Source organism: Anolis sagrei, chromosome 4, assembly GCF_037176765.1.
Source record: "Anolis sagrei isolate rAnoSag1 chromosome 4, rAnoSag1.mat, whole genome shotgun sequence".
NCBI classification, from domain to species: Eukaryota; Metazoa; Chordata; class Lepidosauria; order Squamata; family Dactyloidae; genus Anolis; species Anolis sagrei.
In genome coordinates this window covers 83,936,554-83,948,944 of record NC_090024.1, presented here as the reverse complement: position 1 = coordinate 83,948,944, position 12,391 = coordinate 83,936,554, and the positions used below count along the sequence as shown (strand labels likewise).

At 37.5% G+C, this 12,391-nt stretch overlaps 1 protein-coding gene across 1 annotated transcript in view; it reads right to left on the bottom strand.

Moving 5' to 3' along the window:
* LOC132774583 (uncharacterized) overlaps positions 1–12,391 on the bottom strand; it is a 196,708-nt gene that overhangs the window by 99,549 nt on the left and 84,768 nt on the right. Inside the window, exon 13 of the mRNA XM_067467513.1 lies at positions 3,626–3,714. Within this exon, the coding sequence (XP_067323614.1) occupies positions 3,626–3,714 (89 nt within the window). The remainder of the gene's footprint in view (positions 1–3,625; positions 3,715–12,391) is intronic.

The following is a 12,391-nucleotide window of genomic DNA, read 5'->3' as shown; positions in this document are numbered from 1 at the left end:
TGGCTCCATGTAAGCAGCCTCGAGTCTCTTTAGGGAGATGGAGACGGGGTATAAAAATAAAGTTGTTGTTGTTGTTGTTGTTATTATAAACTGTATTAAATGAATATTTTTAATGTGATTGTTTAATTTTTTTTAAAAAAACAATCACATTATTATCTACTGTTTTTACTGTATTTTGCTTTGATTCAAATTGTGAGCTGGGAGTATTTGTGGACTGCTTTATGATACTTCAGACTGCCAAAAAGATAAACAGGTTCAAGAGAAAATCAGGCCTGAACTTTGACTTGAAGCAAAAATAGGTAAATAGAGGCTATTTTACTTTGGACATAACATGAGACAGCATGACTCATTGGACGGGATCACAATGCTCATCAAAGTTTGAAGGCACTCGGCAAAAAGAAGCACCAAATTACTGATGGATTGCTTCAGTAAAGGAAGTCATGGTCCAAAGTTTGCAAGATTGGTTGATGGCAGAGTTTCTTGGAGGTTTCTTCATAAAATCCCAGTCAAATCAAAGGTGATTTGACAGCAAATAAGAGCAAGAAAGAAGTCTTGTGATCTCAAACTTGGCTGCATATGCAGAGTGCTGACATGCTATCTTCTACCTGTGTATGAATCAGAATTAGAGTGTTTAAGAGGCAAAACAAAAAAGGATTTAAAAGGGATTATACATCAACTTCTCTGGGCTTTGTTTGATCATGCATATGACTCAATCCAGATCGTAAGTCAAAGACAAATGGGTGTGACTCCAGGAAGCATTTACTTTCTCACAATGATCGCATGGACATAAGCATTTTGTGCCCTTTAATAACAAGATGTTAATAACTTAATTATATGCAGCACAGTGCTCTGAACAACATCAAGTACAATGTCACTGCTTTGCTTTTTAGGCCAACAAAACATCAGAAGAACAGAAACAGGAGTAATTAAGTAGAGGCATGAAATAGCTGTGAACATCAGGCATTCTCCAAACGTAACCTATTACTCTTTCCTGCAGCAGGGATAGTCTACTTTTCTCCTTTTCATTTAAAAAGAAACAGTGGTCATGATTCAGGGAAAAGAAGGTACATTTAAATACTTTTGTTTGTGTGCATACAACCCTAACCTGTAAATTTCATAGAATTTTCTCAGGCAAGAAATATTAAGAGCTGGTTTTGTCAGTGTCTTCCTCTGAAATACAGCCTACAGGACCGTACTATTAATTGGCAGTCTCCCAATTTAACAAGGTTGCAATCCTATGCCAGTTTAGTCAGGAGCAAATCACTCTGAATTGGAAAAAAACCTACTTCTGAGTAGACATGTGTAGGGTCCATAAGTTAGTTTTTACTTCCAAATTGTTTTAAAAGTCTAATTTTACTATATCACAATTTTAAATAAAATTATATTAACACAAATTACTGGATGGTATTATGCTTAATGATGCGATACTATAATATTTCATATTAAATATTATTGGCATAGTATAGATAATGTGAGAATATAAATAACTCAATTGGCCTCGATTAACATGGGAAACAGGAGGTACTATAAGAATTGGAATGATGCATTAGCAATAACATTGGCCCCTTCCACACAGCTGAATAAAATCCCACATTTTCTGCTTTGAACGGGGATATATGCAGTGTGAACTCAGATAACCCGGTTCAAAGCAGATATTGTGGGATTTTCTGCCTCAATATTCTGGGTTATATGGCTGTGTAGAAGGGGCCAAAGCCTCTCCCATGTCAAACATGGTTTCTATGTTGTCCCCTGCATAGTTATTTGGTACATTTAAGAGTTTCAGGAAGATTTACTCACCTACAGAAAGATTCATAATCACAGCCACAGTATTATTAAAATTACTTGATACCTCAAAAAATATTACATATTATAAGGAACAGTAAAGAAGAGAAGGTGGCCAGAAACCCACACTGTGGAGAGAATTGCTAATACATAAATAGGTTGGGTTGTTGTAAGTTTTTCGGGCTGTATGACCATGTTCCACAAGCCATGCCTCCTGATGTTTTTGCCTGCATCTATGGCAGGCATCCTCAGAGGTTGTGAGGTTTCTTTGTTTCATTAATTGCCTGAAGTTATCTTCATCCTAATAACAAAGTAGTAGACATGTGTCACTCTGAAAATGTTAGTTCACAATATTTAAAATGTATTTTCATTAAGGATATATAGTAAGACCTCTGTAATCATGTAACCCATATCTACAATTTCTCATATCTGCGGCCTAGGGAAAAATGATCTCTCTAGAATTTTGCTAGGTCCTACAGACAATTTTATGGTATGCTTCCCTCAGAAGTTTATTTTAATTATACATTGTTTTAAGGCATTGAATAGTTGCCTATGTGGAAAGCTCCCTTGAGTCCCCTCTGGGGTTGAGAAAGGTGGGATTGAAATGTTGTAAATAAATAAATAAGAATCATCCTGGAGGACCTAGCAAATTTCCAGAAGAAGCAGGCATGTAGCCGAAGCAGACATGTAGCTGAAGCCCCTCATGCCCCCCCCCCCCAAATTCTCATGGTGGTTCACGAAAAGGCCTTACTGGTGCATTATTTAAACTGTTATGTTTATTCATATCATGATTTGATCACCATACTCAATATATCCCATATGCATGGGGGTATTGGAGTAACGATACAAAAGGTTTGCTAGGGTAGACCCTCTTTCACTCAGACTCAGCCCCCCCCCCCCAAACAAACTCAGCCCCCCACGAATCGAAATCCTGGCTACGGGCCTGAGAAGAAGATATATCTCCAGGAATTTCTAGATCCTGCAGGACAATTCTCTGGCATATTGGGACCAGAAGTCAAGTAATTTAATGGGATTTAGTCATACCTGCAATCTTAGATATGCATATCTGCATTTTCAGGTAACTATTGTCGAGCTTTGAACACATTCCCCATGGATATTTGGATTTTATTATATGATGTAGACAATGATTCATGTAATAAATAAATGTTAGAGAGTGGTGGAAATGGAAGTAAATGTCTTTGGAATAAAACAGCAGTGGTCCATTGTCCAAGCCAAACGGGTGGCTGTGCATCTCATCACCCTACTGGTTACCCAATTCTGCCCACACTTTGGTTAAACATTGTTTAGCCACCCACCTACCCCTTTTAACCTGATTACTTCCAGGGTTTTGGCCATGTGTAGAAGGGCACTCAGATATCTACTAGCCACTAATAGACTGAGATAAGATGATCTCAATATAATTTCTTTTGATGGTTCATTTTCCAGGAAAGTACTTTGATTCTTTATTGTGTCATGACTTTCAGACCTCAAGCCATATTCTGAAGGGAGCAGGTAGAAACAGAAGTAAAAAGGGCTATTAAACCATAAAAGTTCGGCAAAATCAGCAAGGAATACAACTCTTCAATTACAACTTCAAAGATTGGCAGGTAAGTTATAAAGAGTTTTATTTAGCTTAAGTCTTTGGTAGTGCAGGAAAAAGGTGTGCTCTTAGCCATAAAACATTTTATTGGCCTTGCTGAGTTCACAAAACATAAGCTGTTTTCTTACACCTTGCCAGATGCATAAAAACCTCCCTCAGATAAGATGCTTTTCTGGAATAATTAGAATAACAGAAGAATTTGGCAACAGTTTTTTTAAAAAGGCATTATACATTAATCCTTACATTGCATTGTCTGCCATGGATTTCCTTCACTGGGAGCATATTACAGTACTTGTCAGGATCGCCAGAGTTGTTTGCATAAGCCTCATTTCCTAAGCACAGAAGGTGAAAAACTGCTATTAAAACAATGACTCCAAAGATTCTTGTTTAAATAATCACATCTGCGAGCTTTAAATAATTTAGGATTTATATCATTTGCCTCAAGAATAATGTCTGCTTTGCTCTAGACATCATGAACTTGCTTAGAAAGGTCACTGAGACTCAAAATCAAATAAATATAAAGCGGCACAGCATATTGTTGATGTCCAGGACCTGGGATGAGTTCAAGCAAACAGAGCATTTCCTCAAAATCATGTGCTTGCTCACTCTTTATTTGTTTTGTGTGGGAATATGCAGTGCTTAACCAGTGTGTGGGATGGAGTAGCGAGCAAAGGATCCAAATTTCAGCAGTAAAGCACATGCTTTTGTAGAGAGGTCACTTTTCCTCCTACAGTAGACACACTTGTTTGTTTCTCCTTCTATTATCATATCACTTGTGGAAATGCCAAAGTGGTTGCATGGATGGCCTCATCAGAGCTTCAAAGAGTTACTTTTCTGAATTACAGCTAGATAGGCTACTTGAGGGGAATCAAATAATTTTTTAATGGTTGTAAAATATGTTTTTCACATGTTGAGAAACCCAGATGAGGAAAATCTTGGCCTGGTACGAATCTTAATAGTTTGGGACTTACTCTGTACAAAATTTACACAAGGTTTTATTTTATTTCTTCATCATATTATTTTGCATCTGTTTATTTCATTTTCTGTTATTTTCTGTATTTTTCATGCTATTATTTGCTGTTTGTGTTTTATTTTATTTTGTTGTACTGTAATTCTGGGCTTGGCCTCATGTTAGCCACCCCGAGTCCCTTTTGGGGAGATGAGGTTGGGGTATAAATAAAGATGATGATGATGATGATTATTATTATTATTATTATTATTATCATCATCATCATCATAATCATTATGGTTGTTTTGTGTTAAATCCAGATTTTCTGTGCAGGAAATAATTCACTGGATTATATGAGTCTACACTGCCATACAGTGTTTTTAAATATATTTTAAATGTACTCTCAATTCGCTTCTGGCACAATAAAAAAACTGCCATACAATCCAGTTCAAAGCAGATGATCTGTATTCAGAAACTGGATTATATGGCAATGTAGATGGGGCCTATAAATCACATCTTCATCCAGAGTAGCTCATTGATCATTTTTCATGTACACAAATCCCTGGTTCTTATATGCACCTAGTTGCCCATGACAATTTGCTTATTCTTTGAACAAATTTCTCTTTCATCTTTCAAAGACCCTTTCCAGGGAGACTTGGAAAGTAAAATATAATAACATCAAAATATAAAACACAACAGCAAAACCAATGTGTAAAACCTGATCAAAAATGGCAACACTGCTGCAACATAAAAACCAACACCTAGTTCGAAACACACCAAATTTTAAAAGCCATTTAGCTGATGCCAAAATAATATCAAAAGAGATGCAAGTCTAGTACTTCCTTACTACTATTCCTTTGGTGTCAAACTCTCAGGTATCTGAGTAGCAGCAAATTGATTTTAATGGTATTTTGCCATATTTTTATTGCCAAGGAGAAAGGAAGCCTTTGGGGATTGTTTACACATGTTTTTCCCCAGCTAAAACAACTTGGCCTACTTTTGGAACTGTGTTTGGAGAAGATCACTAGTCAACATTTGTTGCCCTACCTGGTGCAAATATCTTGAACTAGGTGAACCTCCCGGGAGAATTCTCCATAACAGAGACATTAGAAGGACAAAGCTCTGAAAATGAGAGCCTTACAACACTGACAAACCATGAATTAGGCTGGAGCTACACTGCCATATAAAATCCAGATTATCTGCTTTGAACTGGATTATATGGCAGTGTAGATCCAGCCTGAGACAAACAGTTTCCAAGGCCTTTTAAATACAACAAAAAGGTTACAACAGAATAGACTTCCTTGTTACCACCCACTAAACGTGTACCCAAGGAAGACCCTCTGAAATCAAGAGCCTTCCGATCATGTTGGGCTCTGGAAGAAAAAGATATATCATCCAACTGTCCTGATATGCCATGGGCAGTCCAAATTAGTCCTGTGTTGTCCTACCTTTTCAACTGTTTTTACAACATTCTAGTTCCTCTCTAATCCCACTTTCCCCATTTGTCTTCATTTTCTACAAATTGAGTCTAAGGTCTAAAAGTACTTCATATTCAGTTAATTCATCAGAGTGAAAAGGAGAGGAAGGAGCAGAGTTTTCACCTTCCCAACAACAGACAAAAGCAAGTTGCTGCACTTTGTCCAAGCTTGTGTGCTCATCCACAGTAACTTTTGCCATGGTGACCAGAGTCAGATGCCCCAGTTTCCGGTTTTTTTCATAAATTTTTCATAAATGCCATGGTGACCAGAGTCAGATGCCCCACACATGCCCCAGTTTCCATCTGTGAAATGTTAAAAGATAAAGGTTTCCCCTTGACATTGTCTAGTCATGTCCAACTCTGGGGAGGGGGGTGCTCATCTCAATTTCTAAGCTGAAGAGCTGGCATTGACCGTAGATGCCTCCAAAGTCATGTGGCCAACATGACTGCATGGAGTGCTGGTACCTTCTCGCTGAAGTTGTACCTATTTATCTACTCACACTTGCATGTTTTCAAATTGCTAGATTGGCAGAAGCTGGGCGTAACAGCGGGAGCTCATCCCGCACCCCGGATTCGAACTGCCAACCTTTCGGTTGGCAAGTTCAACAGCTCAGTGATTTAACTCACTGCACCACGGGGGGGGGGGGGGGGGGGGGTTGGTGGTGGTGAAATGTTAGAATTTATGAAAAAAATAATAAGTGAAATGTTAGAATGTATGAAAAATCTTCAAATATATATATTCCCTTTATTTTTATTGGTTTTAATCAGAAAGCACTCCTTAACATAGCTCATCAGTGGTGGCAAATGTGTGGAGTGAAGGTCAGCAAACCATGGTATAGTTTTTTCCCTCTTATAACAAAAGCAGAACTTGTGCTCTGCCCCTCCAGTGCTATAATCTACCAAGCAAGAAAGAAAGGGAACACTGGATTGTCTGAGTCAAAAACTGAACTAAATGCAGTTGCTTAATAATTTTCAGGGGGGTTGCTGTGCTTTAATTTGTGGAGGTTTCTCAGAGCTTGCCTTCTTTCCTTTATTTTCTGTATCACTGAGCTCATTACTTTTAACTCTAGATGGATTTCCTGGTAGAACACAATGTAATTCTTCAGTGGCCATAAACAGTGAGAAGCTGCTTAAATTAAAGATCAATAAAAAAATACAGGAGGAGAAAAGAAAACGTGTCATAAATAAAATAAAGAGACGCCTGCAAAAGAAAAAAAATGCTGTGCAATTAAACATGATGAAAATCTAAAATGAAATTAAATTCAGTTGTAATACATTTCCCATTCCTTTTCTTCAAGAAAATTACCAAAGAAGTGGAAGGGATTTTTTTCTGCCTGTAATTTAAATGTTAAGCGGCCAGATGTGTGTCTCATGCTTGAAGAGTTGAAGCTTTGCATTATTTAGCATATTAAGATTCACAGAATTTAAAAAAGGCTTCCTTTACTGCCTCGAGGTTCTAATTAAGTAAACCTTAGCTTGGTACATTTAAAACTTGCAATACAAGAGATTTTGCTTCTTTCTTGGATTTTTTTCCTCCCTTTTTTGTTCTTTCTCTACCACATCAATATAAGAAATATGGAAAATACTTAAGATGCGATAATTTTTCTTTTGCTTGAGGAATTAAACCTATCTATTACTTTAAGAAGTTTTTAATAGGGCCAGCAATCAGGGAGACATCTAATGGCACCAGACGACTTTTCAAAAATCTAATCGTAGGGGTTTTTCATAGTTAGTAGAGGAAATGTGACTTATAAAATTCTATGTAAAAATTCTCTCCAAGAAAAGAATGAGGATTGCAGTTTTCTTTGCTAAACCGCTCTTTCTCTTTCTTTTATAACATTCTATAATTGACCACAAAATGCCATAAAGTGCTAATTAGATGCCCTATCAACGATGAGATGATGGAAAGACCAGAACAGCTGCACTACAAATTGTAATTAAAATGAAAATCCCACTGTCAAGGCTAGGGACAATTATAAACCATTCTCAAGCATAAATATCTCTGCTTTCTTATGAAAGGACAGGGGAAAACCAGCATTTCCCAGTTTGCTGTAGCTATTTTGCTAAAGTATCTTCAAGATCACTACATTTTTTCACACCTTAAACCCATTGATTTTACTAGATTAAATAGCTGTTTCAAATGACTCTATAACTGCAAATGCCAAAATATTTCTAAATCTAGGAAATTTGATCCTGCTATGTTTCAGACTACTGCTTGGGTTTTGTCTTCACAGTATCTAAGCTGTCATCTGTGGGAAGTTTTTGATGTCACTGACACCTTAAACATGAGATTTCCTAATGGCATTCTGTGAAAATCTTACAATAGTGTGAAAATGGTATCTAGATCCAATTTTATCTTCACAAATTACAACTGGCTTAGTAGGGATGTGCGATCCATTAAAATGGTTCGAAAGTCATTACAAAACTAGGGGTGCTGGCATTTCATTTCTAAAGTGTTTCTAAAGTATAGTTAGTGAAAAAATCATTACTATAACCGGAGTAACAAAATTTTGTTACTATTTCATTATAGTAATTGTGTATAATTTCTATAATTTGAGATACTTCAGGTGCTCCCTTCTCTCTCATTTTTAAAGCTAATGTAGTGAAGCTTGCTACAATGGTGGAACACATTTACCACTGTTAGCCCAGCAAATTTCAGAATGTTTCACTTATCCATAGATTTTGGGGGAATTTTCAAAAAAAATTATAAGCAACTTTTTCAAAAGAAACGACAAGAGCTATCTACTTGGATTTTATAGACAATGCACAAGATAACCAGGGTATCAGAAGTTTCAGAAATATTCATATATATACAGATTTTGGGGGATTTTAAAATTTTTAGACAAAAACAATTTATCCCCTGCCCCGCCCCCCCAAAAAACAGCAACAGCAAACCCTTTGAATGTCTGTCTTTATGACACACAACCACATAACTTCAATTAAGCACAGATTTATACTATTACTTACTTACTTTACTACTGCAGATTTAATAATTTTATTTATCATTATGAGACTGACTCTAAAGGGCTGGCTGCTGCAGCCCTCACTGGGGCTTTCTGATGCGGAGAACTGCACTACCTTGAAGGTTAAGATCTTCTGGGGAAGCCCTACTCTCGGTCCCACCTCCTTTGCAGGTGTGGTTGGTAGAGACAAGGGACAGGGCCTTCTCAGTGATGGCCCCTCAGCTGTGGAAATTTTATCAGCACCCTCCCTCCTGACCTTTAGAAAGAAACTAAAAACCTGGCTGTGGAACCAAGCTTTCAGAGAGTAGCACAGTGCAATAGGCAGCCATGAAGCGATTCTAACGCAATTGGAATGACCCCTGGATTATGACTTTAGATCTTGCGTTGTTTTAACAGTTATGATTTTTTTCTGATTTTTTTTTTACTGGTTATGATGTATATTGTATTTGTATGTTTATGTTTGCTGTGGCATTGAATTATTGCCAAACTATAAGCCGCTCTTAGTCCTCTTCAAGGTGGGATAGAGCGGGGTAAAAAAATACAATAAATAAATAAATTCTGGGAAATGTAGTTTAGGGCTGGGTCTTTTGTATTCTCTGCCACAGGGGGCCTCACCTCCCAAACTACATTTCTCAGAATGCTATGTTTTCACTCTCGTCTAAGTTTGCTAGCTCTACCCCCAGTGCCTTTGCTTATGGTGATTGAGCCAAAGAAAAACAGGAAAGCATTGATTTTTAAAAGACTTATGTTCTCTTGGCTTCCCCAAAGTTGCTTAGTGATTATACTGAAAATTAAATTGACCTTGGGAGGCATCCGAATATTACAGAATCTTAACGAAAATTATTGGTGAGTGTTTTGATTCCTAAATCCCCACCATGACACACATACATACACCTTTCCTGCATGTTTCTAATATCGATTTGTATGCACAAATTTCACGAATTTGATAAGAAATATGAAGAGTTACAATAATTTTGCACACCTCTATGGCTTAATTTCATGAAAACATGAATCTGTGTAGTATAGGGTCTGAAGAATGACCAGAATAAGCTTTTGCTAGACACTGACATTGCCTCTGAAGGCAATGATTATGTTCATGATTACAGTAGGATTTTTAAAACCATATAGTTTGTTAACATTGGGCGTTGCTTTGGGTCTCTGTCCTTAGAGAACAGCAAGGTGGGAAGTAGAAGGAGGAGAAACCGAAGAACAAGGAGGAGCAGGATGAGGACTTTTGCCTACTGAATTAGCAAAAGTTATCCATTCTCACATTTCTTCACAGAAACAACAACAAAAATACATGAAAAGTTTAGGAAAAGAAAAACTGAAAGCTTTCTACTTCATCATGTGGTTAAATATGGAGATGTCTTATCAGCCCAGATCCAAGATCCTACCCATATAGAAGGTAATCCTGGTATTTAGAATGAAGCATCAATACTCTTTTGCTTCAACAATGTCACTGATCCCTTTGAAACATTGCCTATATGGAATTATTGATAGGGAAAGCTTCCAGGGTTTTAGCTGGTAATTACATGTACATCCCATATATAGTACAGGTACAGAGAGGCAAGCGGTATGCCAGAAGCCATGGCTCTTGTGAAGCTATATAGAATGGGAAGTGATATAAAAGAAAGCCTGTTGTATTTTCACAGCATAAGTCACCTACTGAGCATAAATGTCATCTGTCCTAGAACCTTTCCAGATGATATAACTACACAATTTTCTTTTATATCCTGTATGCACTCTGGCACCAATGCCAACACCATTTTATATCCTAGGTCTATGTGTTACCCAGAAAACAGAATACCTATTTTAGGCCAAGAAACAATTATAGCTATTTTAGATTATGATGATGATGATGATGATGATGATGATGATGCATTCCCGAATCCCACTCCCTGCAGTCTTGCACTTTGATTCTTAAGAAACTGTGCACCTTATGAAATATTGTCCATCAATAAAAATTGAAATATTTGTAAGGTGTGGCATGTTTGGAGGGCCTTCTTAATACTGGCCCAGACTTTGGAATTCCCACCTTCTAAGAAAACTAGAATGACCCCCTTTGTTTGTCTCTTCTAGCAAGCAAAAGTGTTCTGGTTCCATCAGGCTTTATCATCATCATCATCATCATTTCTTACTCACTTCTCCTCATGACTGTGATGTTCTTTTAACTGTGTATTGTGCTGTGGATGATTTTTCAAAAAAAAAAAAAACCAAACAAACAAAACAGTAGGACCAATCCATATGAAATAACTTTCTGGCCAGGCTGCAGTTATGTGAAACCATGGATATGCCATCAAATTAAGTTACCTTATTTTAATTTATCAGCATGCCATAGAGCTGTGCTGCGAGACCTAAGGATTCCTAGAGAGGTATCCTTTCTAGGAACTTTCTAGCTCCTTCAGTGCAACATTTGGGAAAAGCATTATCATTGAATTGCTTGGAGGACCTAGAAAATGCCCAGGGAAACAATTTTTCCCTGGACACAAGTAAATGAAAATGCAGATATAGGTTCTGTGACTATGAGGATCTTACTGTCTTTTAATTAATTTTAAATGGTTTCACTCTATAGGTGTGTATTTTTTAATATAACAGATGCTTTTGTACAGTTTGTAGTCTGTACTGTTTTTAATATTTTGTATGGTGACTGAAGTCCCATTATTGCTGAGAAAGAAGGATACACATGAACTGGAAGGGGAGAAAAATTTGATTAATCAAAGCCAAAACTTAGTTGCAATTGCTTTTCCATAAAAATCTACAACTGCTGTTCCCTGGGATTTGTTGGAGATAGATAAGCAGGGCTGATTGGCAGGGGTAGGAGTAGCATCAGCATGATGGAATAAAATTATCACATGAGATCACAAAGAATACATATGATGAAGATGCTACACGCGGATCCAACAAGTGTGGTAAGGTGCACTACAGGAATCAGCAAGCCCTTCACTGTCCAAGGTGGAGTCCATCAAAGATCAGTTCTGTTCATACTATGCATGGATGCAATCACTAGAGACATACAGAAACCGCATCCTTGGATGCTACTATATGCTGACGATGTTATGTTAACCGTCGAGTAGTGGATAGAGTTGCAGACTCAAATGCAAGTGTGGAAAAATCATCTGCAAATATTTCGGTCTATGGCTTAACATCTCAAAAACTAAGTACATGGAATATAGACCAACTGTACAGGATAGCTCCATCAATATCAATGGCGCTGACCTCAATAAATTGACCAGCTTTAAATACTTCAGCTCTAAGATCACCTCTACTGGCAACATACTGTCAGATGGTCATGGTCATGTAAATGCTGCATGGTTTAAGTGGAGACCAATGACAGGTGTAACGTGTGATAAGAAAATCCAAATCTGCATAAAATCAAAAATCTGCAGGACAATGATGAGACCAGTTGCTCTGTATGCCACTGAGTGCTGGCTGGCCACTAAGGCCATCGAGCAAACTCTGTACCCTATGGGAATGTGGATGCTCAGGTGGTCAATGGATGTTTCCCTGATGGACGGGATTCCAAATGATACAGTGTGCTCCATCTTAGAAGTTGCTCCTATCACTGTGAAGATGAAGGAATCCTGTCTGAGATGGTTTGGACATGTGCAATGAAGTGATGA